Source organism: Lonchura striata, chromosome 2, assembly GCF_050655825.1.
Source record: "Lonchura striata isolate lonStrDom1 chromosome 2, ASM5065582v1, whole genome shotgun sequence".
Lineage (NCBI taxonomy): Eukaryota > Metazoa > Chordata > Aves > Passeriformes > Estrildidae > Lonchura > Lonchura striata.
Window position 1 is genome coordinate 35,970,826 of NC_140704.1, and position 26,108 is coordinate 35,996,933.

The 26,108-nt window shown below is 36.9% G+C and overlaps 1 protein-coding gene across 14 annotated transcripts in view; it reads right to left on the bottom strand.

The window, feature by feature from the left end:
• The window catches only part of TBC1D5 (TBC1 domain family member 5), a 315,956-nt gene that overhangs the window by 29,054 nt on the left and 260,794 nt on the right, over positions 1–26,108 (bottom strand). For 9 of the 14 annotated variants that reach the window (XM_077787232.2, XM_021538134.4, XM_085568725.1 and 6 more), the window contains 3 exons: positions 23,726–23,988; positions 18,906–18,971; positions 12,866–13,029 (listed from right to left, as the gene is read on the bottom strand). In XM_077787232.2, coding sequence (XP_077643358.1) covers positions 12,866–13,029; positions 18,906–18,971; positions 23,726–23,988 — 493 coding nt within the window. The remainder of the gene's footprint in view (positions 1–12,865; positions 13,030–18,905; positions 18,972–23,725; positions 23,989–26,108) is intronic. The other 5 variants (XM_085568765.1, XM_085568770.1, XM_085568749.1 and 2 more) reach the window with 1 other exon arrangement.

A 26,108-nucleotide genomic window follows, 5' to 3' on the forward strand; every position in this document is an offset into this window, starting at 1 on the left:
AGCCACTAATAGATAAGTTCTCTTATCATGAATAATGTAAACAGTTGCACTGAGCTACATTATGAGCAATGTGGTCATCAGATCCAGGAAAGCCATTACCCCTTTCTATTCAGTGCTTGTGAGCTCTCATCTTTTATAATGCTTTGGGCTTGGAGTTCAAAGACAATGGGAAACTGGAGAGTACCCAGTGCAGGGCTGCTGGGAAGGCTACAGGTCTGGAGGAAATGCTGAAGGAGAAGTGCTTGTTTATTTTGGTGAAGAGGATTTCAAGGGGGATCTACTGGAAGCCTGTAACTACATGGCGTGACAAAGATGATGGAATCAAACTCTTCACAGATGATATAGAAGGCACTATGGCCCAAAACTGCCCCTTGAAAGGTTCAAACTGGTCATTAGGAAAATATTCTTCATTAGTGGAGCAGTGCAGCACTGGAAGAGGTTACAGAAGAGGTAGTTTCTATTCTAAGTCACTGGCCTGACCCAATGCTAGTGATTGTCTTATTCCAAGTAGCAGCTTAAGCAGAAGTCTATTCTATCCAACATTTCTAAGACTAATCTTTTCACAGTGCCTTTCAAAGATTGCTCTGTACAGGTAAGCAGCTAAATCATAAATTCCCTCAGGAAAAATGACCTTTTTTCAGTATTCTAATGTAAAATTCTTTAGCAGTATTAGATGAAACAACTGATTTACAGCTAGCATAGTGCAGATGCTCTCATACACACTGCACTTCCCTCTAAGTGTAACTTTTCATTGTGCTAACATTGTGATGGATACCATTTTTATTTTGTGTACATATAGCAGTGCTGATTTGATCTCTCTTATGCATGAACAGAGACTTATAAATTCTTTGAACAGGTCAAACCTAAGTCAGGAGAAATCCAGTATGGTCTGGACCAACCTTTCAGCTGAAACTGCCCCTTCAGCTGATCTGACACACACAGCACCAGAAACACATGAATGACTACAACTCATTCAAACAAAATACAAAATCAGTGTCAATTTACCAAACAACATGTCCTATAAAGCTCAATATTTTCTAATATTGGGAGCTGCATTATAAGGAAGAGAAGTAAATAAAGCAGCAAATCAAACTAAGGAATCACTGCATCAGACACGGGAGACCAAGATCTGCAAATTTACATATGCAATCTTGCAGAAAAACAACTTAGTACTTTCTGAAAATTCAGTTCCAGAGTTGTCAAAAAACTATGACACACCTTCAACCTTGCAGATGATGTACAACCTTACAGATAACCATTAACACCTGGAATTTAACAGGAGAATAAAAAGGAAGTAATTTATTTGTGATACTACATTGATTTACATTTCACTAACAATATTAAGCATGCTAGAATTTATGTCTCCAGACAAATTAAGATTCTATTTGAGTGTCTTCATATACACATCTCTATTTTCCTGGTTTTGGCAAGACTGAATCTGCAAAAAACTTGACTTAGATTTATGTTTCTCATATTTGTCTTTCTTCTTATCCACATATAGAACTTTGCTTACATTGCTACATTTCCTTTTTTTTTTTTTTTTTTTTTTTTGCCATGAGAACTAATTATTTTATGATTAATTTTGACATTTCTTTGCTATTTCCTCCCCCCAGTCTATACAGTTCTGGTACTCTCCATTTGTCCAAAGCTCATTCTTCTGTTTTTACAACACTTCCTTTCATCTATCTTCTCACCTTTACAAAGAGAGCTATGGAAATAAATTTTTATATCCTTCCTTTTCTCCTGAGCTCATAATGAGATCACTGACGCTTCCCCATGCCCCATTTTTCATCAAATTTTACTACATCAGGAAAAAAGCTGTGAATAACTGAAAGTGGTCAGTATAGTCAAGAACAGAAACTTTTATACCTTTGACATTGTAATGCTATAGTTTTACAGCTCGTGGCTTTACAAGCTGCAATATGGCTTGCAGACCTGAGTACAGGCACTGGAATTTGGTATCCTTTACAAGGTATGAAGACATACAGTTTTGGAAGGAAGCCACTCTTTCTTAAAATTGCTTTTATCAGTTTAAACAAATTTTCACCTGAATATATGACATGTACCTTAACACAGAATTCTGGAAATCAGGGAAAACAAACATAGAAAATCAGGACTGTAATGACTTTCTTTCACAGTACCATTTAGTTTTCAGTCTTGTTATTCAGGAGATGAAAGAAAATTTGTACTTTTGTCTGTTTAACCCACGTAGAAAAGTCAAGGAAAAGCAAACTCTGTTGTCAAACCTTACAACAATGTATGTCCAAGCATTTAATTCATGAATGCTCAGAATGGCAGAATTCCATTAATCTTAAATTTGAATCCTGAATAAGAATTAACTTGGCAGCACCGCCAAGTGTGAAATGTTGTGGAAAAGGAACTATCTTCAAAGAGAAGAGTATTTACAGGTATTTAAGGTATTTAGGCATTAATGCTGAAATTTAAAACATTAAAAAAAAAAAAAAAATCAGTGACAGAACTGAGCTGGCAGAAGAGCCCAGTCTTCCTGGGGTCTGTTCTGATGATGGTCAATGATGGGTTGGGTGAAGTGTGGAGAAAACAGAATGTCATGACATAAACATGAAAAAGTACTGCCCAGAATACTCTTTCAGACTATACAGATTTGCAGAGCAGTGATGTCTTGAGCTTGAGATGGTGTTGGGTTTTTTCATTTGCTTGTTTGTTTTTTCCTGTAGTTCATAGCTACTTTTCTTATATTATTTTGCCCAGTCACATTTTCAGTTTTTTCAGCATTCATAGTAAGAGCACTCAGGAAACATCTCATAGCTCCTGGCAAATTGGCAGGGCAAATTAGAAAATAATTTTGATGAGGTATCGAAACATTTAGAGGAAAATAATGGGAAAAATGAGATGGATACAAGGAAATCCTGAAGTCCAGGACTTGCAAAGAGTTTTACCAGTACTTAAGTTTTTATTCATAAATTGTACACAGAGTATACTTTTTAGGTGTCAGTAGCAGTTTACAAGTCAAGTTTACAAGATTCAGATGCAAGGCATAAATTGCTTTCTCATTTAATTTTAAGCAAATTCCCCTGGAGTCAAAAGCAGCAGTTACTCCTTCCATTTGTGGGAATTTATTTAATTTTCTAATCTAAGAATTAAATACAAGATTTAACCTTATAATCTTCAATCTCTGACAGTTGAATGTTGGTTGACACCCCCATAATTTTTTTATATTCTGTGCCAGCCACAGAATAGTGTACAGCATATGGTGACATTTAAGCCAGAAACCCCTGTTTCTGAGCACTGAATTACATACAGTGGGAATTAACCCAAGCTTTTAATTTATTTTATTTATGATTTTAAATTGTTATTTAACTGTATCTCTCCCAGTCCCAAGCCTTGCTCTGCTGGGTGCTGTACAAACATAAAAACAAATCCTGCTTCTCTGAAGGACTTCAAGGTGTAAGCCAAGAGACAACAGATGGCTGGAGACACACATATGGGGAGGACATGGAAACAATATGGCTATATTAGTCAGTCTTCTAGACATGGCTTCAGCATGGAGCCAAACTGTTGTTGATGAAAAGGTGGAATTTTTGAGAGAGTTTTCACAAAGTATTTATTTTGCAGATGTTTAGAGGAAGTTCTTTTATGTGGAAGTGGCTATGAAATGATTAGATGAAAGTGCACCAAGCACATCAGAGTCAGGTGCAAAATGTATATTGTTATGTTCACATTGAAAATTTTGGTACCTGTGAAATTTTTGCATAAAAAGAAATTTTGTGAATATTAATATATTACCCAGTGAGGACATGAAAAAGTTAAGATACTGCCTTCTGCAGAAGAAGGGGTTATGTATTGATTTTCTGTGCTGAGCCATTATCTGACAGTATTTATCTGTCTATATGCTAATTGAAATATCCCCATACTTAATATATTTCCAAATAACTCATGTTTTGTGTTCTTCACATCTTCACAACTGCCTAGTTTTTTATTATTTTGAATACACTTTCATAAATGTTAAACATGTTAAGCACAGTACCTTCAGCTTAGTCCTACAAGCTTGTATTTTGCTCCTTTAGACTGTAGGCACAGCAAACATGAACCCTGTTTTTATTTTATACGTTTAACTCCTGCTCAGGCTTTTTTTTACATCATTTTAACTCAGACTGTTATTCGAGTGTGGTACAAGATAGCTTAAGTAGGAATGTCTTTCTTTCCTTTTTTATTACATATTCTTCAAAATTTCCCTTAATTTCACTAGTGTAGTGTAGTGCTAGTAAGCACAGCTGCTCAGACTATACTATCTGATAGTTACACACTTATTTCAGTGCTTTTCTAGATTAGAACCCTTAAAGCACAAACAGGTTTTCTGTCAGATTAGAGAAACCTTTTTTAAAAATCTCTTTTCTCCTCCAACTTATTATTTTGACCTGTTGTTTACAATTTTGCTTTCTGGTAGTACTGTATATCTCAAAATATATCAAAGGACACCTGGGTAAGCACAAATGAATTAAGCAAACAATAGTCGTAGAGGTCTGGGTTCCAAACTTAGTGCTATTAAAGTCAAAACATTTCAGGTACAATGCATCCTCTTCTGCTCAAAGGAGTAAATTCAGAAGAGTAATTATCTCTTTTAAAAACTGAAATAGAACTGCCACTGCCAAATCTTTTGTGAATGTATATTTGTGACAACCCTCTCAAAGGGGTGGGCACAATGTGACTGAGAAAAAATAAGGAAAAAAAAATTAAGAAAAGCTCAACAAAATATCCACTATGACTCCAAGGAGACATAGTAGACAGATTTAGCCAAGCTAAATCAGATTTTGTACCAGCACAACAACAACAACAACAAATTATTTGGTTCAGAGGAATCAGAATGAAAACAAGTATCAAAGACAAGAAAGGAATTTTATAATACAGCTAAAAATGTTCAAATAGAATGAGACCAAGAGACACTTGGCAATAAATTAAAATGCTAGAAGGCATTCACCTGCAAAGACACATGTTTTTGGGCATTAATACAATCCTTACTTCCTGTGTGTGCTCTCTATAACAACACAGGAAGGGATGGCATCTCATGATGCTTCTCCAAGCTGTGCACACATAGAACAAAGAGATTATAATAAAGGATTAAAAGAATATGAATTTCAGCCTTTCTGTACTTAACATTCCCTCTCAAAATAGAGAATAAGCCCAAAAAAACCCTGAAAGGGGTTGCAACTCAGATTCTGTATAACCAATAATGCAGGAACTCTCTTCCAATATACAAATTTATAGCATTCTAGAGTTAGCATTTGTTGAGGAGCCATACACTTTCAAAATGCAAGAAAAATTATTATTTTACTGCATTATGTATCTGTAGCTTTCTTGAAATATAAGACACAAGAAATTGTGGTCAATTATTTATCTTCTTCCAAACTGGAATAACTATCCTCTTCCTTGTCTCCTAGTTTATTTATTATTCTTTATAAATGATATTTATTTACCATCCATATTTATTTATAAAAGCTATTAAGATTGGTGACTTTGAGGCAAAATAGCTATTTTATTGCATTGACGTATGATTATCAATTTATTTAATTTATTGTATCTTAGAAAAAGCTAAAAATATATAGACATTTGGAAGAAAATTAAAGGGAGTGCATCAGAGAATCTCCATAAACCTGACAGATATATTTAATTTCAATTAAAATCCTGAAAATAGCTGAAACTCTGACTAACAGCTTCTAATTACCACGTCCTATTGTTCAATTTCCATCTTAAACAGTTCAAAGTCTCTTTGCCAGCACAGTTTCCACACCCCACGTTGCCTGAAGATGTTAGTGGCAGAGGACCATGGGTTTGGGAATTTTCCAAAGTAGTTCCTGCTATTGAACCTATTATTGGAACAGGTTCCAGGTGCACCAGCCTCACTGTTCTGAGCTGGAAACCAGCAACTGTACTACTGGAGCACGAGGACTTGCTTTTATCTAACCCAGGTACATTTTCCTCTTAAATATATTATGCTTTTATGGTCAGACAATTTTTCCTTAGCAGGAAGATGGGAAAGGATAAATAGGACTGGAGAAAGCTCCTGCCTGGAGACAAAGAAAGCAGGGGTGGAAAGCAAACTCTTCTGCAAGCAGACATGAGACATGGGAGACTTATCTGCCTGCTGCCTGCACAGGTCCACCTGCTGGCACTGTGCTGTAGGACTGCCAAGAGACAGCTTAAAAATGTAACCCATAAAAATCTGCAAGATCCATGTAAATGCAAAAAGCTGGGCACAACTCATTGTGGATGGGGAGGCACTGAACAACTGAGAAAATAGGTAGTATTCCACTTCGTAAGGGAATAGATAAGAGCAGAAAGAGCTGTAGGGTACTGGAAATTATCCCTTTGAACAGATATGCAGATAAAAGGCTTCTCTCAGTGCTGCTGTTGATATTGTTGACTTAAGAATATTGGAAAATTTCTTCATAAATAATAAAATGGATATATTAATTTAGATTGTATGGCTGTAAGCATTTTGGAAATAGTTATAAAAAACACATAGGCAAATGAGAATCCCATATCTTCCATTATGTTTCACTATGACATCTGAGGGACTTTCTGTCCATCTCTTACACACATTGCTGGCCTTTAAAACTGCTTAAGACCACTGTGGTAAATGTAAGAGAAATGTGAGCAGGGAAACACTAACATATTTATTTGAACCTTACTGAAAGAGTTGATTAGGTGTTATGTACTTAAATAATTATGCTTCTTGATTTTTCTGCCTGAATAAGCTTTTTAATACACACAGTTCAACATACACAGTCCTTTATGAAGGACTTCCTAAGCATACCCTTTGTTAAACTCATACTCATTTAGATTCTTTTTAATCATCAGTTGCAAAATAGTTTCACTAAATCTTCCTCTGGTCAGGGTGGATGTATTTGACCTTTTTTGATTCCTAACATGACTGAGGATGTAGACCAGAGCAGGATTATTTATTTAAGGGTTTTAGACTCTCTAATTTTTTAGAGTTTAAGGAAGGTAAAACTGAAGTATAGTGATTATGTAGATGCTATAAATATACACCATTTATACTACATTGTTAAAATAACAAAAATACAAGTCTTGTTGTTTTTATAGGGAATTGTTTGATTTAACAAAACACAGACAAAAATAAGAATCAAATTATTAAATGCATAGCCACAATTTATTCCAGTGGGGGAAAAAAATCTTCCAGACACAGAAACCCTTTCAGCCCAGAAAACTCTCAAATAAAACAACAGCCTGGTTTAGAGGCATGTGTCTTATCCACATCCATGTTTTTGTTGAGAGTTCACTGCAGGTCTCAGCTCTGCGCAGAAATGGACAGTAATTTCATGGTGTTATCTTAAAAGAGAATGATGAAGAGATGAAATTCCCACTGAAAAGGAAAATGGGGCAGCTCTCAAGCTACCAATTCCACTGGGAATGCTGAAACATTAACTTAATGACTAATGTATGGAGAGAGGATGGACAGAGCAAGTCCCTTCGATCTGCTGGTAGCATGATTGCTGTGAACTGTCACACTTCTTGTGTCCTCAGTCACTTTGATCCTTTTGTAAACATTGCTCATGGTCTCATCCATTAATGATTTTGGTGATTTTTACATTCCTTCTGACAGTTTCAAAGGGCTGCCCAATAATGTTTAATGTTCCTACTACATTTTTTCAAGTGGTATCATTCTGCTTCTGTGCAGAAGTTACTGGAAAATCTTATTCATCTACATGTATCTGAATCTTTTGTACCAGAGAAAGATAAGTTTACAGTGACATTTAAAAAATATTCCTAATGGCCCCAGAGGTCTGTTCTCTATACATGTTTATTGCTTGTAATATGACAGAAAAAGCACTGCAGAGCCTCTTGGGTTTTTTATTCATCTTTTTTTTTCCTAACTAATTAACTTCCTGTTTTTATCAGAGTGCAGTTTCTTTTCCCTGAAATGAATCACTCGAAAAAAGATAAGGAGCTCTAGGATTCAAAGCTGCCACTCATGCATACAGCTGTTACTTTACTAAATTATAAGAAACTTGCAAGTACTTATAATAAAAACTATAAAAGGCAACTTATTTTTTCTTCTAATGTTTTCAGCTCTTTCATCTGAGTTACAGGATGTCATGTAAGCCAGAGGAAGGCAACCAAGAAAAGAACCTTAGTTCCAAAATATCTCAGAGATTTTTCTATGAACTCTGTTCATGTGACCTTTCAGCACCTGAAATTCAATATTCTTTTTATTGAACCCTAAAATTAGACAGGCACTGGAATATAATTTTTTTTTTTTTTTTGTGTCTGAATTGGACTGTCACATCAGAATAACGAAGACATATGTCCTCCAGCATTAACTACAGTTAAACATTAAGGCACTAAAGTATTTTAAACTTAATGGCATTGAGAATAATCAACATGTCTTTAACTTCAGGCCTAACAAATCCAATATACTGATCAAGAATTGGCTGATGTACACACACAAATGAACTTATTCTGGGCACATTTGATGAAGCTTAACGAGAAAAGGACATTTTTTCATAGCATTTGTACTTCCAAATAAACGTTTGGCATTGATAAGTCTGAACTGACAAATATTTTGCTTAAAAAAAGCAACAGTCATGGAAAAGATATATGGTAATAAAAACCATCTCCAAGATGTGTACCATACACAAAAGGCATGTTCTTCTCCAAAGGAATTTTTGTGTATGTGGTTTTCTTTGTGTGATTGTCTAGTATTTATCTTATTATCTCATTGGTTTTCATACACCACTTCTACTTGAGCAGACCTGTCAAGTTTGTATGCTTAAACTCATGTTCTTAAATCACCACAGCAGATGCCTATTTAATTGAAAATAATGGCATACATTAATTTTCTAACCTGTAGGGGTACTCATAACTAACTTCAAATCAGTCAGACTAGTTACATTAATCACAGGCAGTAACAGTTGTTTATACATGCTTGTGGGGACAATAGCATATGTTGTCAAATTTGATTTAATTAAAAAGTCTGTGCAATCAGAACCAGCACAATGCATGACACTTCTGTTCAGGATATTTTTGTGAAGAAATGAGGATTCTGACTGACTATATCTGTAAATTATTTTAGTAAAGAAATCAAATGCTCCAGATTTTCCTTAGCAATGTTTCCGTCTTGGGAACTTTTTAACTAATGTATTTTCCAAATGGATAATTAGATTTTTCTCAAGTTGAAACCTTTTATGTAGAAATTTACTTATTAAAACACAATGTTTTTCCAAATCAAAAGTTTATTTTCAGTAAAATCCACATTTTCCTATTTTTTTTTTCTTTTTAAAGAAAGTTTTAAAAATGTTTATATTGTTTGATTCTGAAGTTTCCTCTCTGGCGCATCTCTGTGTCTGAAAGCAATTTACAGAATATTCTGCCAGAAACTGGGATCAGCTGACCATATTTGCCAGATTCAACATCTAAGCAGCTTTTCTGTTTGCTAAAAAGAGGGGAAGATGTTCTTTAATGGTTTCTGAAGTCATAAGTGAAACATAATGAGAAATAAATGGACCACAAATGCACCCTTTTTCACAGCTCCAATGAAAAGTAGAGGGCAGTAGACAAGTTGGGAGAGAAAATTGTGTAGAACTTTATTCCAGCAAGACTGAACCATTGGATGTTCACTGTGGTGGGCACTAAAGTGAATTACAGATTAAAAATTCCTGTGTTGTTTACAGGAAGACAGCTCCAGAAACTGCTGCTTAAGTTATTCCTGTCAGAAAGCCACAAGGATAAAAAGGAGCAGGGAACCTCTCAATGCTGGGTACAAATCAGGCTTCCAAAACCCTTTTGGGGGACCTCACATTAACATACTGGTTTGTGCCACTCAACAGTAACGTCAAAAACATTAGCATGCCATGGGCTGCCAAAACATGAACTGATATTGTGCATTCAGCCCCGAGGCTGTAGATTCATTTCTTTAACTAAATAAAACAGAGGACGTCTGTTTCTGGTAACAGAAATAAGTCACTCCACTGATCTCTGCATCTGAGGGGAAAAAGAAATATGTAGAAGAATAAATATAACCCAAATGTTACTAACCTTAAGAAGTCCTTAGTATGAGAAATGGACATGTTTTAGTCCTGGAGGTAATGAAACAAGTGAAGTATCAATTTTGATACCAATTCTCACAGATAAAGCCCAACTTGTTGGACTGGCTTTAGGAAAGAAAGAATTTAGACATGTCATAGTCCTCTGTGAGAGTTTATCCTCTCAGAGAATCCCAGAATGGCTGAGGTTGAAAGGGACCTCAGAAACTCATCTTGCCTAAGCCCATGCTCAAGAAGGGCCACCAAGCATAGCTGGCTGCCTAGGATTAATGTCCAGATAGCTTCTGAATATCTCCAAGGATGGAGAATCCACAATCTGCCTGGGCAACCTCAGAGCTGAGCAACCAGTGCTCAGCTGTTCTCAAGAGCGAAAAAAAATGTTTCCTTGATGATCAGACAGAGCCTCCTGTGTTGCAGCTGGTGCCCATTGCCTCTGGTCCTGTCACTGGGCACCACTGAAATGAGCCTGGCTCTGTTCTCTTTATACCCTCCCTGCAGATACTGATACACACTGGAGAGATCCCCTTTGAGCCTTCTTTTTTCAAGCATAAACAGTCCCAGCTCTCTCAGCCTCTCCTCACAGGAGACATGGCACCAGTCCAGGTGCCATCTGAGACAATGACATTCCTGTCCATCCCATGACACTATTACAGCGATGCCCTCTGGTCTATGAAAATCACTTATTTTAACTGCATGTTAAAGGACATATTTTTATGTATGCATTCAATTTCCACTTTGCTTGGAAAGGGTTTTTATTAGAGATACAAGGATGGATTATCTTTCATCTGCCACACCAAGAATAAGTGATTTTAAAACCATCTTTTTATAAAGAGATTGATGCATGGCAATGTTCCAACAAAGGTAATTTCCCTAATACTTAACAACACAATCTGTATAATTATAAGATAAAAAATGTAAACCAGTTCAGTTTGATAAATAAAACAATGTGGATCCACTATATTTTGAAGCCTTCTGCTTCCATAAAACAGCTGTAAAATGAAGCAATTGTTCAACTTGAGAATACTGATGCAACTACTTTGGGACCTCAGGAAAAACTCTCTGGGGTCTCTGACTCTATGTGGACAATGAAGTACCATGAAATTTACAGTAAAACAAAACCCAACATTCTCTTGTGCAACAGAAAATAGATTTACACAAACCTTTTTCTCTTGGATCTGCTACAAATTCCGTTTGCCTATATTAAGGGCCAGTCAAAAACTGAACCCAAGGAAATGGATTTTGATAGCTTAAAACCTTTTCTAGCTGTTTAATCAAAAAATGCAAAAATATAAATGACATATCACAGTTCAAAGAACTATTTTGAAAATTTATGTCCTGATTTATCATGATTATCAATCCACTAAAAATTATCATAACATATCTGATATAATGCATAATTCTTTATCCAAAATTCTTCATGAAAGCATTAATATAATACTGAAAATTTGGAATATTATTTACATGAAAAAAATGTTAACAATAAATGGATTTTAATTGAGTATGAATATATAATGGTAAATTCTCCTGTCTTCTATCAGAGGACTAAGGAGGACTTATTCCTCAACTCCACTGGTCCAAAACCCCCAAGTTCTGGCCTGGATAAAAGTTGCAAATGAAAGCTGTATTTAGATCTTGTTAAGCCTCATAAAAAGAAAAGTTCAGTACTGCTGTATTTATTTTGTTTCAACTCATGAGGACAACCAGAAGGAAATTAAATTGTTGTTTTAGCTGTAAATTAAATTCAACATGTTTTAAATGGTCACAAACCAAAATTATAGCTTCTTGTTGACTAACCACAAAACACAGCTTTTCTTTAGACGGCAGTAAAACATTTGGAACAAGAATTAAACACTCTCATTCAGTGAACAAAAACTGAACAAAGTTGCACGAAGTTGTGCATTTCATTAGAATGTCTTGAATATAAAACTGAAAACATGATGTGACTATTAATAAAGATTCTGCTGTTTAGAGTGAAAAGCACTGAGAAGTTCAGATTAAATTTCTGTGCATTAGTAGCTCTGAACACCTGAAAAATGCTGTAACAGAAATTTGGCTATTACAATTCCTACATATTGAAATCAATATGAGCCTATATTTCTGAAAAAAGAATGGAGAAAACCACTGTGCCTTCACCTTACAAAAAAATACAACTTATTACATCTACTGTGTAACTGTTTTCTAGTCAGCAGAGGGACAAAGGGAAATGTGTATAGAGAATAAACAGGAATCCTCATGTTCCATGGCATACCTAGTTTACCAAAGCAGTGTTCCTAAAATATCCTGGATGAGATGAGAATTTCTTTGGAACATACCCATGATAAGAGCTGATTTTCTTGGATGAAAACTCCTGTTCCTGTGACCAAATGGAAGGTCAGAGCTGCACGAGAAATAGAACTGTGACTGCAGACTACAGATGCTACAGACACTGGGAAACCTCTGATGTATTAAGGAATTTCAGGGACAACAGATGGACATGTTTGGATCTGCTGAGCATTGAAGCTTCCCACTGAACTGTTTATTAACTTCAGGACTACAGCAAAAGTCTAACAAAGCAAAAAACCTTACAGGACTTCTCTCGTCTTTCTCAGAGGCAACAGGCATTTTCACAGTTTCATTTCAGGCAGGATAATGGAATGGAAGCCATAATGGAGATGTCACTCAACACAAAAAGTTGAAATAGCTCATTTCTGCTTTGGCCATTAATGGATGCTTAGGGAAACATTTCCAAGTGGAAGTGCTCAATGTACGGAACACATGAGTGTCTCAATGAGTAAGTTAATGCAGTGTGACATTAAAATAGTTTAAAAGTAAAAAGAACCCACCGACTCTTTTCTGCTCATAGTTTTGCTTTGGGAACGTGAGCGGGAGATGGTGCTGAAAAAGGAATCCTTTTTCGAAGCAGACAAAGGTGGAGATCCTGTAAATTCACGTCCTCCAGACAAGCTCTCTATGCTTGGAGATGAACTGATGTTTTTTGAACTTTGGCCTGTAAAGCAAGTAAAAAAACCAAAACAGTTATCAGTGGGCATTTCCTTTTCCCCACAAATACCTCTTTGTCTTAACTGACATTGACTGAGAGTTACAGACAGCCCAACACAGAATGAAATGTTGAAGTGTGTCAGCATGCACTGAGAGACTGAAGGACTGTTCTCACATGGAACTTAATTTCTGTATGAGAGAAGAACACAAAATCTTTGTGTATATATAGATATATACACAAACATACACTATCTAGTACACATCTGTATCTATATATATGCTATATGATGTGTATATATATATATATATATATATACACATACACACACACACTCATATATATATATATATATATAAAAATATAAATAAATAAAACAACCTCATTATATGCACTGTAATATATCCACAGACTGAGGAACTTCATGCCCTGTGCGGCAAAATGAGCAAAGTGCCATCTCATACAAAAAAAAAAAACAAACAAAAAAACCCCCAAATCTGATATCAGCAGCACTAAAATGGCAATAGTTTTTTCCGACTATAAGACTTGGCAAAGAATGCTGACAACAAGAATTTCAGATTCCAAAAATGGGTTGGACACTGAAGATCTAGATCACAATATTTAGACTTTAAACAAGGAAAAAAGTTTGGAAAAGAACGTAAGTTCTCATACCTCAAATTTTAAAGCAGTTCCACCTAACAGACATTTTGATGAAATCTACTTTTTAGTTCTTTTTAGTTACTTATTGTCATTTCATGGAGCTCTTGAAAAGAATCCAGTATTGTTCACTATCATAGTGAAGACATCTGGGGAGAAGCCTGGGCTGTCTCACCATGGCAGTGTTTGCAACAGGAAGTCTCTGATAAGGCTAGCTTTTTTCTAGTTGAGGCTTACCAAGTGTTTTCAAATATTTAAATTAAAATTTTGTTTTCATTAGTTCCTGGAGGAAAAAACCCTCAGTATGCCAGTTTTCATCAACTTTTATTAAGAAAATGTTACCTTAGGACAAATGCTAGTTTAAAAAAATCTTTTTATCATGAAGTCAAGCTAGAACGACTCCATGAAACTGTAGAGTTTTCCATTCTGGAAAAAAGTTAAATAGCACATAAAGCTAATGCTCAAGACTTCTACCTTGTCCCTTGTTTGATGGCTATTCTGATGAGAGGGTTTATGTTTCCCTTTTTCCTTTCTTTTGTTTTTGGTGTGCTTTCATGTTACCATCTATAGCAATAAGTATGATCCTCTGCAATTAAATCATTCACATTTTCTTAAGGCAATAAATACAGATTTATTTGAAATACATTTTCACAAGGAGACTGTTTAATGAAAAGAGACTGAACTAGCAAAGAACAAAACATTATGTGTGAATAAACAAAAGCCACAAAAGGATTTGGGTTTAGTATTTTTAACATTTTCTAGAAGAAAACTCAGAAAATTGCTTCCTATCTTGTCCTTCATTCTCTGTTGCTTTATTCTGCTCACCTCCTCCATAACCCTCCTACATTTTATGCCCTGCTTCTGTGGACCTTCCTATCTGCCTCCATCTTTTCTTCAGATCCCTCCACACTGCCTCTTCTGCTACTTCTTATTCTAAATTTTTTTTTACATATTCTTTACTTCTCACCAACTTCATTTAACTGGATTTTTCTGTTTCTTCACAGTCCTCCTCCAGACACTTACTACCTACCACCTAATCTGAGGAGTATCCTTAAAAGTGCATTAGACTGAGGCTGTTAAAGATCTCACTTAACTTTTGCCTTCCCATTTTATAGAAAAATGGGATTTGCATTAATCACGTATACTGTAAATAATTCTGGAGATGAAAAAGGAGAAAACAGTGCATAGAAAACAGCAGAAATAATTAACTTGCAAGGAAATTTTTAGAGAATTTGTAATTTTAGGGTAAAATAATGTCCCTTGGCAAGATTGTTATCCTTACAGTTGTCTTTATGTAAGAAAAAAGTCTTTTTATGCATTTCATAGTGGCAAATGGAAGTATGCTTTTGAAGTAGGTAAACTTAAGAATAGTTTTGGAACAGATGGAATCACATATTTTAGCAAATAAAGCATTTATAAAAGTAGTTCACACAGCTAAACAAGAGCAGCCAATATAAATGGTAAACATAAATAAAAATATATTTGGTGGACAGAGTAAAGTACATTTATTATGTATATATCAGATTAAATAGTCTCTCTTTACCACCCTAGCAATAAGAAGATATACTCCCTCTATAGGGTGAAGATTAAAAAAACAAACAAAAAAAGTTAAACAATGAGCCGTGTGTATTTTTCACATACTCTTCACTGTATGGCCTAGACTTAACACAATTCACATGCAAATAAGCAGATTACAAAATTCACAGATAATATTGAGAGAAGAACACTTTAAATGTATTTGAGGAACCCACACACATGAAATAATAAAGCTTGGTAAAACAATGGAAAAAAATTATGTGTAAGAATTTTTTTTCTATATTCTGTCTTTCAGCTCTAAGGAAACAAGTGTCAAAAACATAGTAAGAAATTGAAAAGACCGAAAAGTGTTCTCAAGGCCACTGCAAACAGCTAAATTTCAAAAGGTGGATCACAGTTCAGAGGAAAAGAATATGCAACTACTTGCATAACCAAACAAGTTTTTGTGGACAGAATAATACAAGTGTCCTAAAAGGGAATTTGCTCAAGTAACATTAAGAGCTTTGAACAATCTGGATTTTATAGCCTATAAATTATATAATGAAAATAAAAAATAAGAGCAATACAAGATCTAGTTAAACTAAGACAGAGATACAGCAAACCAGAAGTGATAAAATACTCTATCAGTATGTTTGATACCCAAGTAAGAAGAAAGGTTAGGATGACCTGATCCTTCTGCATGAATAAGTGATCTGGGGAAATTATTATTAGGAAAAAATAATTTTTTATTCTGCATCCAACCCTGTGAACAGTGACATAGATTATTTGGGGATATAATTGAGAATTAAGACAGAAAGAACAGCACTTATGAATAATTACAGTGTGCTGCAACTCATACAGCAGGCTCCTTGGATTGTGATAGGCTTTTTTAATTTCCAGAGGAGTCATTGTTTTTACAACTATAAATAAGAAAGCTGAAAGACAGGTTACACTAATCATATGTGTTTTCCCTAATGTCAGAAAAAAAAAAAAAAAAAAAAAAAAGGAAAAAGAAAAAGAAAAAAGACATCTGTGATTTTCCCAACACAAAAAAGTAATGAATCACAGAATATTCTAACTTGGAAGAGACCCACAAGGATCACTGAGTCCTACTCTTACGTAAGCTGCTGCAACAACATTTAACTGAATCACCATGTTCCTTCTGAAGTCCTTCACATGTATGAAGTCCTTCAGTCCATCCTTCATGTATGCATTAACATATGAGGCATGAGGCATTAACATATGACACACTCACGTAACTTTGGAAACAACATTGTAGTATCAACACACAGATTTTAGGATCTCAGGACAATGACACAAATGCCATTTGTACCTTCTCTGTTCTGAGTCTTACTGATTTTACATCTTTCTTAATGTGCAGTGTAATACATTCTGCTCACTCAATAGCTTGACAAGAAGGTAATGAGAGTTTCTAATTTTGGATTACTCCTCAAAAAAAGAACAAACAAAAAAAAAAGGTGGAAAAAGAAAAAAGAAGTCTTACACTTCATGTAGAATCAAAATGCATAAAGATTGCAATAAAGTACAGTTAATAACTTTGGATTACTCCTCAAAAAAAGGCACAAACAAAAAGAAAGGTGGAAAAAGAAAAAGAAGTATTACACTTCATGTAGAATCAAAATGCATAAAGATTGCAATAAAGTACAGTTAATAACTAAACTCATGTCCTTCTTTAGCAGCTTATTCAGGAACCTGAGAACACCACTGAATCAAAACTCTCATTTACATCTGCTCATTCTGTCAATATTAGAGAAATACATTGTGGTTCCTTAAAAAAGACATTTGAGAAATCTAATTTCTGACCATCTAAGCAAATAGGTCCTAAAGTCTATACAAAACAAGCTGAAGAAACCCCATAAATATGGCAATCAAATACATGCTTATGAAGCACACAGAACGAAGATGCAAGGATCCCTGACGTACACAGTAGTCAAAATACATTACTGTGTAGGTTGGCTAAAAGAAAAAAAAAAAAAAAAAAAAAGTGTGTGTTTGGTGTGTGCATATATATGTATGCACTCTAAAATGCATAAAGAGTTCATAGTAATGCTGCACAGGATTTCACACACGAAAAATACATCCATTTCTGAGGCAAAAAGGAGCAATGTTATCTCCATGGGCTGGCATCTAAGTGGCTCACTTCTTGCCTGTTGCTAATGATGCTGGGACTGACCCCAGGGTGAGAAGTGCTCTGCCTCAAAACCATTTGGAAAATACACAGATGGGCAGTAGAAAAAGAGATCAACCGGTTGGTATTGTGGGGATATCGGATGTCTTGCAAAGAACGATAATTTAAATTAAATGTGATCAATAATTAGGCTGTATAATAAAGTAAAACATGGTGGCAAGGAGGAGAACACTAACAATGCAAGGAAAGTGAGCTTCAGGTCTTACTAAGTTTGAGTTAAGTTATGGGGGATATAGCCAGGAAATTTGGAGGTCCCTGCTAAAATGTATGAAAAATCAGAGGAAGATGCAAAAAAGACATACAAAACTGATGGATCATTCTGTTAGGTCCCTACAGAGGAAAAGAATAGCTTTCATAGTTATAAGGAGAGCAAGAAAAAAGATACCAAGAAGAACAGAAGTAAGGCGCCATATATAATTCAAAACCATTCATATCTGCTCATCTGTCTGTATCCACCATAGTGAGGATGTATGGTATTAAAATTTGCAAAAAGAATGAGATGAGTTTATATAACTTTTCAGATAAATTAGTTTCACTTTTTCTCCTACAGTGAAATTGGAACAAAGGCTTACAACACTTTCAAACCAACTCATCGCACAAATCCATCTACTTTTTATTTCAGCCAAGGCAGGTAAGCTCCCTGTTAGTCAAGTGCACCACAGTAGATGTTTGTCCCAAAATACCTACCTCAAATATAACAAGAGGGAAGTAATGCAGCTAAAAGGGACAGTGATGGTGGAACTGGCCCCCATGATGGAGTGGGAAATGGGCAACAAAGTGCAAGAGCAAAGAGGTTTGTAGCACAGACAGATGCTGACAGGCGGCGGATGCCAGTGTAGAGACACAGACACACTGAGACACACACACACACACATGAGCACACAGAGACATTGACACAGACACACAGTCACAGACATACACACACATATGCATACGGACACACACACACATACAGACAGACACACACACACACACAGACACAGAGACATACAGACACAAGACACACACAGACACAATCACACACATGCACACACAGACACACACACACACAGTCTCACACACACACACACACAAAAGACACAGTCACACACACATAGAGTCAAACACAGACACAGTCACACGCACACACACACAGTCACACACACACACTCACACACATACAGTCACACACACAGTCACACACACAGTCACACACACACAGTCACACACACAGTCTCTCACACACACACACACGCACACAGTCACACACACACAGTCACACACACACAGTCACACACACACACACACACACACACACACACACACGCACACAGACACAGTCACACACACACACACACGCACACACACACACGCACACACGCACACAGACACAGTCACACACACACACACTGACACACGCACACGCACACGCCGCGGCCGGCAGGGCCCGCAGCGCCGCGCTCTCGCTCTCTCCCGGCCCGACAGCGCCGCCCGGCGGAGGCTCGCGGAGCGCCGCCCCGCCTACCTGCGCTGGCCGCGCTGAGCTGCGGGGCCCGCGCCGGCCCCGGCGGCGCCGCCTCGCCCGCCTCGCCTGGCAAACAAACACAGCGTTAGCGCGGCCCCGCCGCTGCTGCTCGGCCGCGGGGAGCCGCAGCTTTGGGGGTTCAGCCGGAGCTCCCTGCTTGGGACAGAAAGGACATTGTGAGACAGCGCTATAGGCACAGGCAAAAGGAAGCGGGAAGGTTGGATAAACAGGCTGCAAAACCCCGGTGCTTTTTAGCGATGATTTAGATCAAAATCTAAACTTAACTGAAGAGTCAAAACCGTTTTGTTGCTGGCGCTTCACAGACAGCGTCGTTCCGCTCTTTGGGAGCTTCACAGAATGGTTGAGGTTGGAAGCCCACTGGCCCAAGCCCCTTGCTCAGGCAGGGTGTCCCAGGGCACATTCCTCAGGACTGTGTCCTCCTGATGGCTTTTGAGCATCTCCAGGAAAGGGGACTCCACAGCTCCTCTGGGCAGTCTATTCCAGGGCACGGTCACTTACACACTAAGGAAGTTCTTCCTCACGTTCAGGTGCAATTTCCTGCGCATTAGTTTCCGCTCATTGCCCTTTGCTGTAGTGCTTGGCACCACCAAGAAGAAGCTGGCTCCACCCTCTTCACACCGCCTTAGATACTATTAGATACTATTCCCTCTCTGTCCTCTCGACTCCAAACAGATCCAGCTCCTTTAGCCTTTCTTGTGAGGTGCTCCAGTCCCCTAATCTTTGGAGCCCTCCACAGGACTCGCTCCAGTCTCTCTTACACAGAGGAACTCAGAAGTTGCATCCTTACTGCCAAAAAATGTCATAATTGCCTAATAATATGTATGTTTTTTAAAAAGGAAAAAAACCCACAAAACCCTATTTGTCAATCTATGTTTTATTCCTTTAATTTGTACTCAGTTCTGCTATTAATAATGACAATTTATTTATCCATATGAAAAGTGTATTCATTTTCTAGAGATAAATAAATAATTTGAAATAATTATTTAACTTTATAAATAATTCTAAATTGGGGGATCATTTCTTTAAGATATATGTGTTGACTGTGGAAATTCTGTGTGTTACAACAAATACCACAGTAGTATCAACTCATAAAAACAAAGAGTAGTCTGGAAACTCCTTAAACTACAGTTTTGGCAAAACTTTGTCTTTTAACTGATCCTCTAATGTGTCCTTGTGATAAAGCTGCATTCAAATCGAAAGCCTTTTGGGTTTCACCATGCAATGACCTAGAAGGAAAACTCTATCTGGCACTATCAGGGAAGAAGAGAAAGATAAATGCTTTTTTTTGTTGGCAATACACTGCCATTTGGTAATCAAAGAATATCCAGTTTCTGAATGATGAAGGATCTACTGGAACACACAGGGCAACAATTGTGCTTTTTTCCCAGTTTTTTTTTAATTATCTTTTTTTTTTTATCTTTCAAAATAACCACCTCAGTTGAAAATCCAATAAAATCAGTATCTGAATTCAACTTTTGTGCCAATGAATTACTTCACTGTGCAGGATCAAGAGAATGTTTTAATCCCTCTTCTGCTAGCAGGCTACCTTGCATAGGTAATCAGTAATGATACTTGATCTTCTGTGCTGAGGACAGGCTGAATGGGACTAATATATTATTAGAAGGAACTGAATTTCCAATTAGATGTCTGGATACTTCATTCAGCTGTGATTTGTAATGCTGAAGACTCATCTGGAATTACAGGCTTGCAATTATGGTCAGGATTTTTTTTCCAGTCTGCCATTTTTCCATTTACATTATCTAAATTATATGCTTTTTTTTTTTTCTTACAGAAATTCATCAAGTACCAAAACTTTGGAGTGAGAAATAATTACAACTGATTATGTAACCCAGTCATCCCTCATCTAGAGTATGGCAGCATGAATGCCATACGGTTAGCTGGTTTGTGAGTGGTAACTCTGTTGAAACAGAGCTGTTAAAACTGGGATAGGATTACTTTGACAGTCCTGCATTGTATTTTGTTAACAAGGACTTCTTCAAAAAGTAGATCAACTAATTAATTTAATCTCTTCAAACTTATAAATCTCTACATATTAATTTAAATTATCAGCACTACTTGAGCATTCAAAACCTGAAAAGATCAGCAAGAGAAAAAAGGATGACTTATTATATGGCTTGATGCCTGTTAAATTTACAGCACTTTGGCTTGTTATACTGCCCAACTGAACATCTGTGAGTATTACATCAGCTGGAAGTGCAAATGTCTCTCAATTTAAATCCCAAATCCATGTCTCTGCCTACCTTAGCTAAATAACCAGGCTCCAGGAGGCTGAGGACAGCTGAACACACAGCGAAGAACAAGAACAGTAGACAATTAGTGACAGCTAGTTAGTAATTTGGGAGCCTTGTATTTCCAAACCATGCCAAAAAGTTTTTAGATACTCAAAACCTATAGTAGAATCCAGAGCTAGGAAAAAGCCAGTGAAACAGAAGCTAAAAAGTTCAGCACAAACACGAGTGGAACAAGAGCTTCTGAGAGTGTGAATATATTATAAATCCTAAATCTCAGTGCCTGGAATGGAAGCAGTGACAGTTTCTCATAGCTGTGGAGAGTGCCCTCATTCACTGGATTTGCTGTTCAGCTCTTTCTTGAGGTGGTGGTACTGTCCTCCACAGAACAGAAAATACTTGCTCTTGCTTTTAAGGTGTGATGAAGCTTGTGCTGTTTACAAAGGTCACTGCAGCAAGCTTCAAAAGGCTTTTTAGCATGTCTCCACCAATGTGTCATTTCAAATAAGAATTTTTTGCTGAACATTTAAACTTAGTTCAGAGAGAATTCACTGGGGAGCCTCTAAAATACTTTCTATTTCCTTTTGTTATTTTTTGTGTCTCTTTAAAAATACAAAGTATGGCACATGCAAAAATACCTGCCATAATCTGAAATTTCTATACAGGTATAGGCAAAATACTTACAACTGTACAGGTCTGCAGCAACAAGCATGGCACTAATACATAAAACAAAAGTCTGTCATCTGAACCTATTAAAAATAGTATGTTTACATTTTGCCCTTAAATTACTTCTGCAAAGGCTGTACCGCATATGGATAGACAATACACTTAATAAGAACCTGAAGTATGCTTTTTCCTTTCACTATGAAAATGTTTTGTACCTTACATCATACATTCTTCATACCTTTATCAAATATCCACATTCCTGTTGGTAGAGCAATATCAGCACAGCTTGTACATGACAATGACCAAACATAATTACAGTTTTTTTAATTCTGATTCTTGTATGGAAAGTATCAGGTGCATTTCCTGATGATCTATGTTAATTGCCCCATAGAACATAGAACATCCTTTAGCAGCCACATCAAGATTAACCTACAATCAATTCCATCTATAGAAGTTTTGTCAAATTGTGTGCTTTTACTATATTAAGCAGTGAAAGAAAACAGCCACCCAAGGACTACTTTTAAACTCAAAAGGGGAAAAGAGAATAATGTGATAAGAGAAAAACTCTTATCAACTCTTAATGTGAAAAGGAAAACTCTTAAAAAAGCAAAGAAAAGGCCTCTCTGAAATAGTGTAAATATTTTTTTTCCACACCTAATTTTGCTTCCAGTGTTGTCAACAGGATTTGTATCAAAGTTTTACTGCACTTCAGTTTCACCTCTGTACTGTAAAAGCCTTGCTGGAGCAAGTTTTGAGATTCTTCTCTAAGAGAAGCTGCATATCTGTATTTTGCCAAGCAGCTGCAGTGGCCCTTACAGAAGTGCTTACTCCAGAATGTGTTTGCTCCAAAAGAACAGCTGTACCTTTCAGTTCAGCTCCCTCAGTGTCTGCTGGGGATGCCATGCATCATGAAAGGGCCTTGGGACCATAAGGGTGCCACAGCAAAGAGAGAGAACATCAACTTCATCTATGAAGTGTTATTTCCCTTCTTTTACACTTTCAAATCTGGTAAAAAAAATAAAAAGATGCAATCCTATGGAAAGGTTCAGGGCAACCAGCATCAGCCCTCAAGCTCATAACCATGACACTGGATGAGTTGCTAAAATCAGAAGGTACTGTTTCGCTCACACTCCTTGAAAAGCTCATACTGCCATGGGCTGGCTGAAGATGAAAAGCAGTAACCTACCTTGAGTGTGGCAGAGTATAGCAAACAACTACCATAGCTGAGGATGTGAGTTTGTTGTTTGAATAAGCTGTCCTCAAGAAATATAAAAAGAAAGGCTTAAGAAAAAGACACAGTGTTTACTAAATTAAGTGCAGAGGGTCATCACAAATTATTAAAAGACAAATTCATACTATGGTTCAAATAACTCCTTAAATAAGCTCCACACATTCTAAAGGGAATAAGAATTTCTTTATCAAGAGTTACTCTCTAACTTCCTTTGCTTATTTTATGTATTTAGCTAATACTGTTATGCATGTGGTTTTTTGCAATAACCTGAAAAAAACATGTATGAAATTAGTCTTCCAGTTAGAAAAATGTTGCATCTAAAAATCTGAAAAATTAACTGGCCCATGTTTCATATGGTAATGATTAAGTTTGTTGGCCTGTCTGATGCAGTTTCTGGTTCATATGTTTTTAAAAGTTCTAAACTTCTTACAGTATTTGTACATTCTTGAGATAACATCTAATTCTGTATTGCACTGCAACCATGATGTTGTACTTGACGTAAGCATCCTGACTAACAAAATACTTTTTTGCTGTTTCCTCCAAATATATACACAGTGATGTAAAAATCAACAGAAGCAAGAACTTTCTTCAGCAATGAAGATGTACAACAAAGCTTCCCTCAGTCACAATGCTACCACATGTTTCTCCTTTACCTTTGCCCAGCTGAACCGGCATGCTCTCAGACTTCATCATCCTCTGCTGCTGTGACTGGTGGTGCTGCTGGTGGTGCTGGTGGTGCTGAGGGCCTTCCACTGTGCTCCTGCTTGGCATTGAAGAGGGAGGGAAGCTGCTCCCGCCAGCAGGAGTGCCCACTGTCCCACCCGAAGCCATGGCCGGAGCAATGAGCTTTCGGCCAAAATTCAGTAAACTGTTGGAGACTTTGTTTATGTTCAGAGGGGTGGCTTTAGCACTGGCACTGAGAAAAAAAGAGAAGAAATCATTGCATCATTGCCAATGGTTTGGACAGGCACAGTTATACATGCATTGTTCTTCAAAACTCAGAGATAAAAATCCAAGATTTGAACGTTATAAAGAAGGTGTTTTACTACAATTGCGCTGGAATACACACAGAGACCACAGGGACTGGCTGTGGTATAAATTTTTCCCAACCAGAAATGGACAGTTTTTTTGGTCCTTCTCCCTGAAAAATGCAGACTAACCCCAAACAAAGCGAGTTTGTACCAATTTTCTTAATTTGCCTTCCTAAAAAAAAAAAAAAAAAAAAAAAAGTGAAAAAAAGCAATCCAGTCTCTACAGAATCAAAAACTTTAAAAAATTGAATCAAAAACTTTAAAAAATTGAACTTTTGTACTTATTCGAGGACTGTTTTAATATTTATTTCCATTAGATTAAATTCTCTCCAGTGTTTAAAATGACTCAACCTCAAACATTTCTTTCAGCAAGCAAAGCTAACACTAGATTGTCTTTTCATGTTGGCAGAGCTAGATGTCTCTTGCTCTGAGTTCACCTTCTGCACATCCCAATCATTTCAAGCCAAGCACTTCTTAACAGGAATCGTGATTTCTAGAGTGATTCTGCTAAGAACTGCTTCAGGGTATAGCACATATACTGAACCACAATCCTTATAATTGTTACTTTTTAACTACAGTGGCTATTTAATTCATTTCCGTTATATGCAACATTAAGAATGAGGAAATTGTCAAACCATTTAATTTGTCTAAAATAGAGGCAAAGAACCTTTTAATTCCCAGTGGAAGTGTTCACATAACCCACAGATTAGCAAAGCCATTCCTATTTGTTCATGCAGTAATTCCTTGCCTTATATAATTAATGCTTGAAATACCCTTCACAGAAATATATCACAACCACAAGGACCTTTTCACTCCTGAGGTTTTATTTTACTGATCTGTACTTCCATGATATAAATAGCTGTCCTTTAAAATCATGAAGAAATATAATTAAAACCAACACAATCATTGTACTGGGGAAAAACACTTTACAATGTTTTGGGGAAATTGAACTAAAAATAAACTACAAATGAATTAATACGGGTAATTTTTAACTTCTGCAGACACCTGGAAGAGTAATTTTGATTTTGCTCTTCCTCTAATTTCTGTTTGTCTCCAGAGATGGGTTTTTTTAGAATACACAATACAAACATGCATACATATATAGAGCACATCCAGAAAATAACAACAGCTGAGTTGTTTAGAATCAGAATACATACTCAGAATAGACAGAAAAGGAGAGCTGTCAGAAGGAAGTATGAGAGCCTGAACACTCATAAGATACACCCCAAGCTGTGTGGGGCGTTCTGCCATATAAACTGGTGATGAAGAAAGATGACATCTAGAATTTTTTAGGAGGAACAGCAGTGCAGAGACTGGGACCACGTGTTGCCTCCCAGTTTATGGAAGCTGGGAAAGAATAATTGCTTAATAATAAGTACAGGATGTTTCTGTGCCTCCTGATTTTATTGATTGCTGCTGGTGTTACAAAAAGTCCTTCCACAGTCATCTGAGAGTGAATGACAAAGTCACTACGAGGAAAGCATCTGCAGAGTTATAATGTACTGTTTGTTGCAGGAGGTCCAAATGGTTTCAAAAGCAAACTGAGTAGTTGTGAGACTGAAGTGTTAATGGTTAGGGACTCAAACAATCGCCGATGTGTAAAAGCTTCAGGTGCTTTGCTGAGGCCAGGTTTGCATCCCCCAACTGAAGGGAGGAGGAGGAGTTTTTGGATGTTTGGTGGATCCTGGGTGAGATGCAGAAGTCTGCTGACCCCGACCTTGAAAGAAATTGAGACAGCTGTCCACTTGCTCCATGCAGTGCCTGCACGGAGTTGGATTCAAGGCTTGCTTGTGTAACACAGTGCTGGATCTTTGCTGCAGCACAAAATGGAATTTCTGAAGTTATAGCTGATTTGGTTCCACTAACAGCTGCAAAACCCACCACTGCAAACTCAATAGCCACAATCGCCTGTGTGACTGAGCATTGACAGGGTGGTTTTAAAGTCCCCTTCTAGTTTTCCTGCCTGGGCGGTGAAGGAGCCAACAAAGAATTGTGGCTTCCAGTT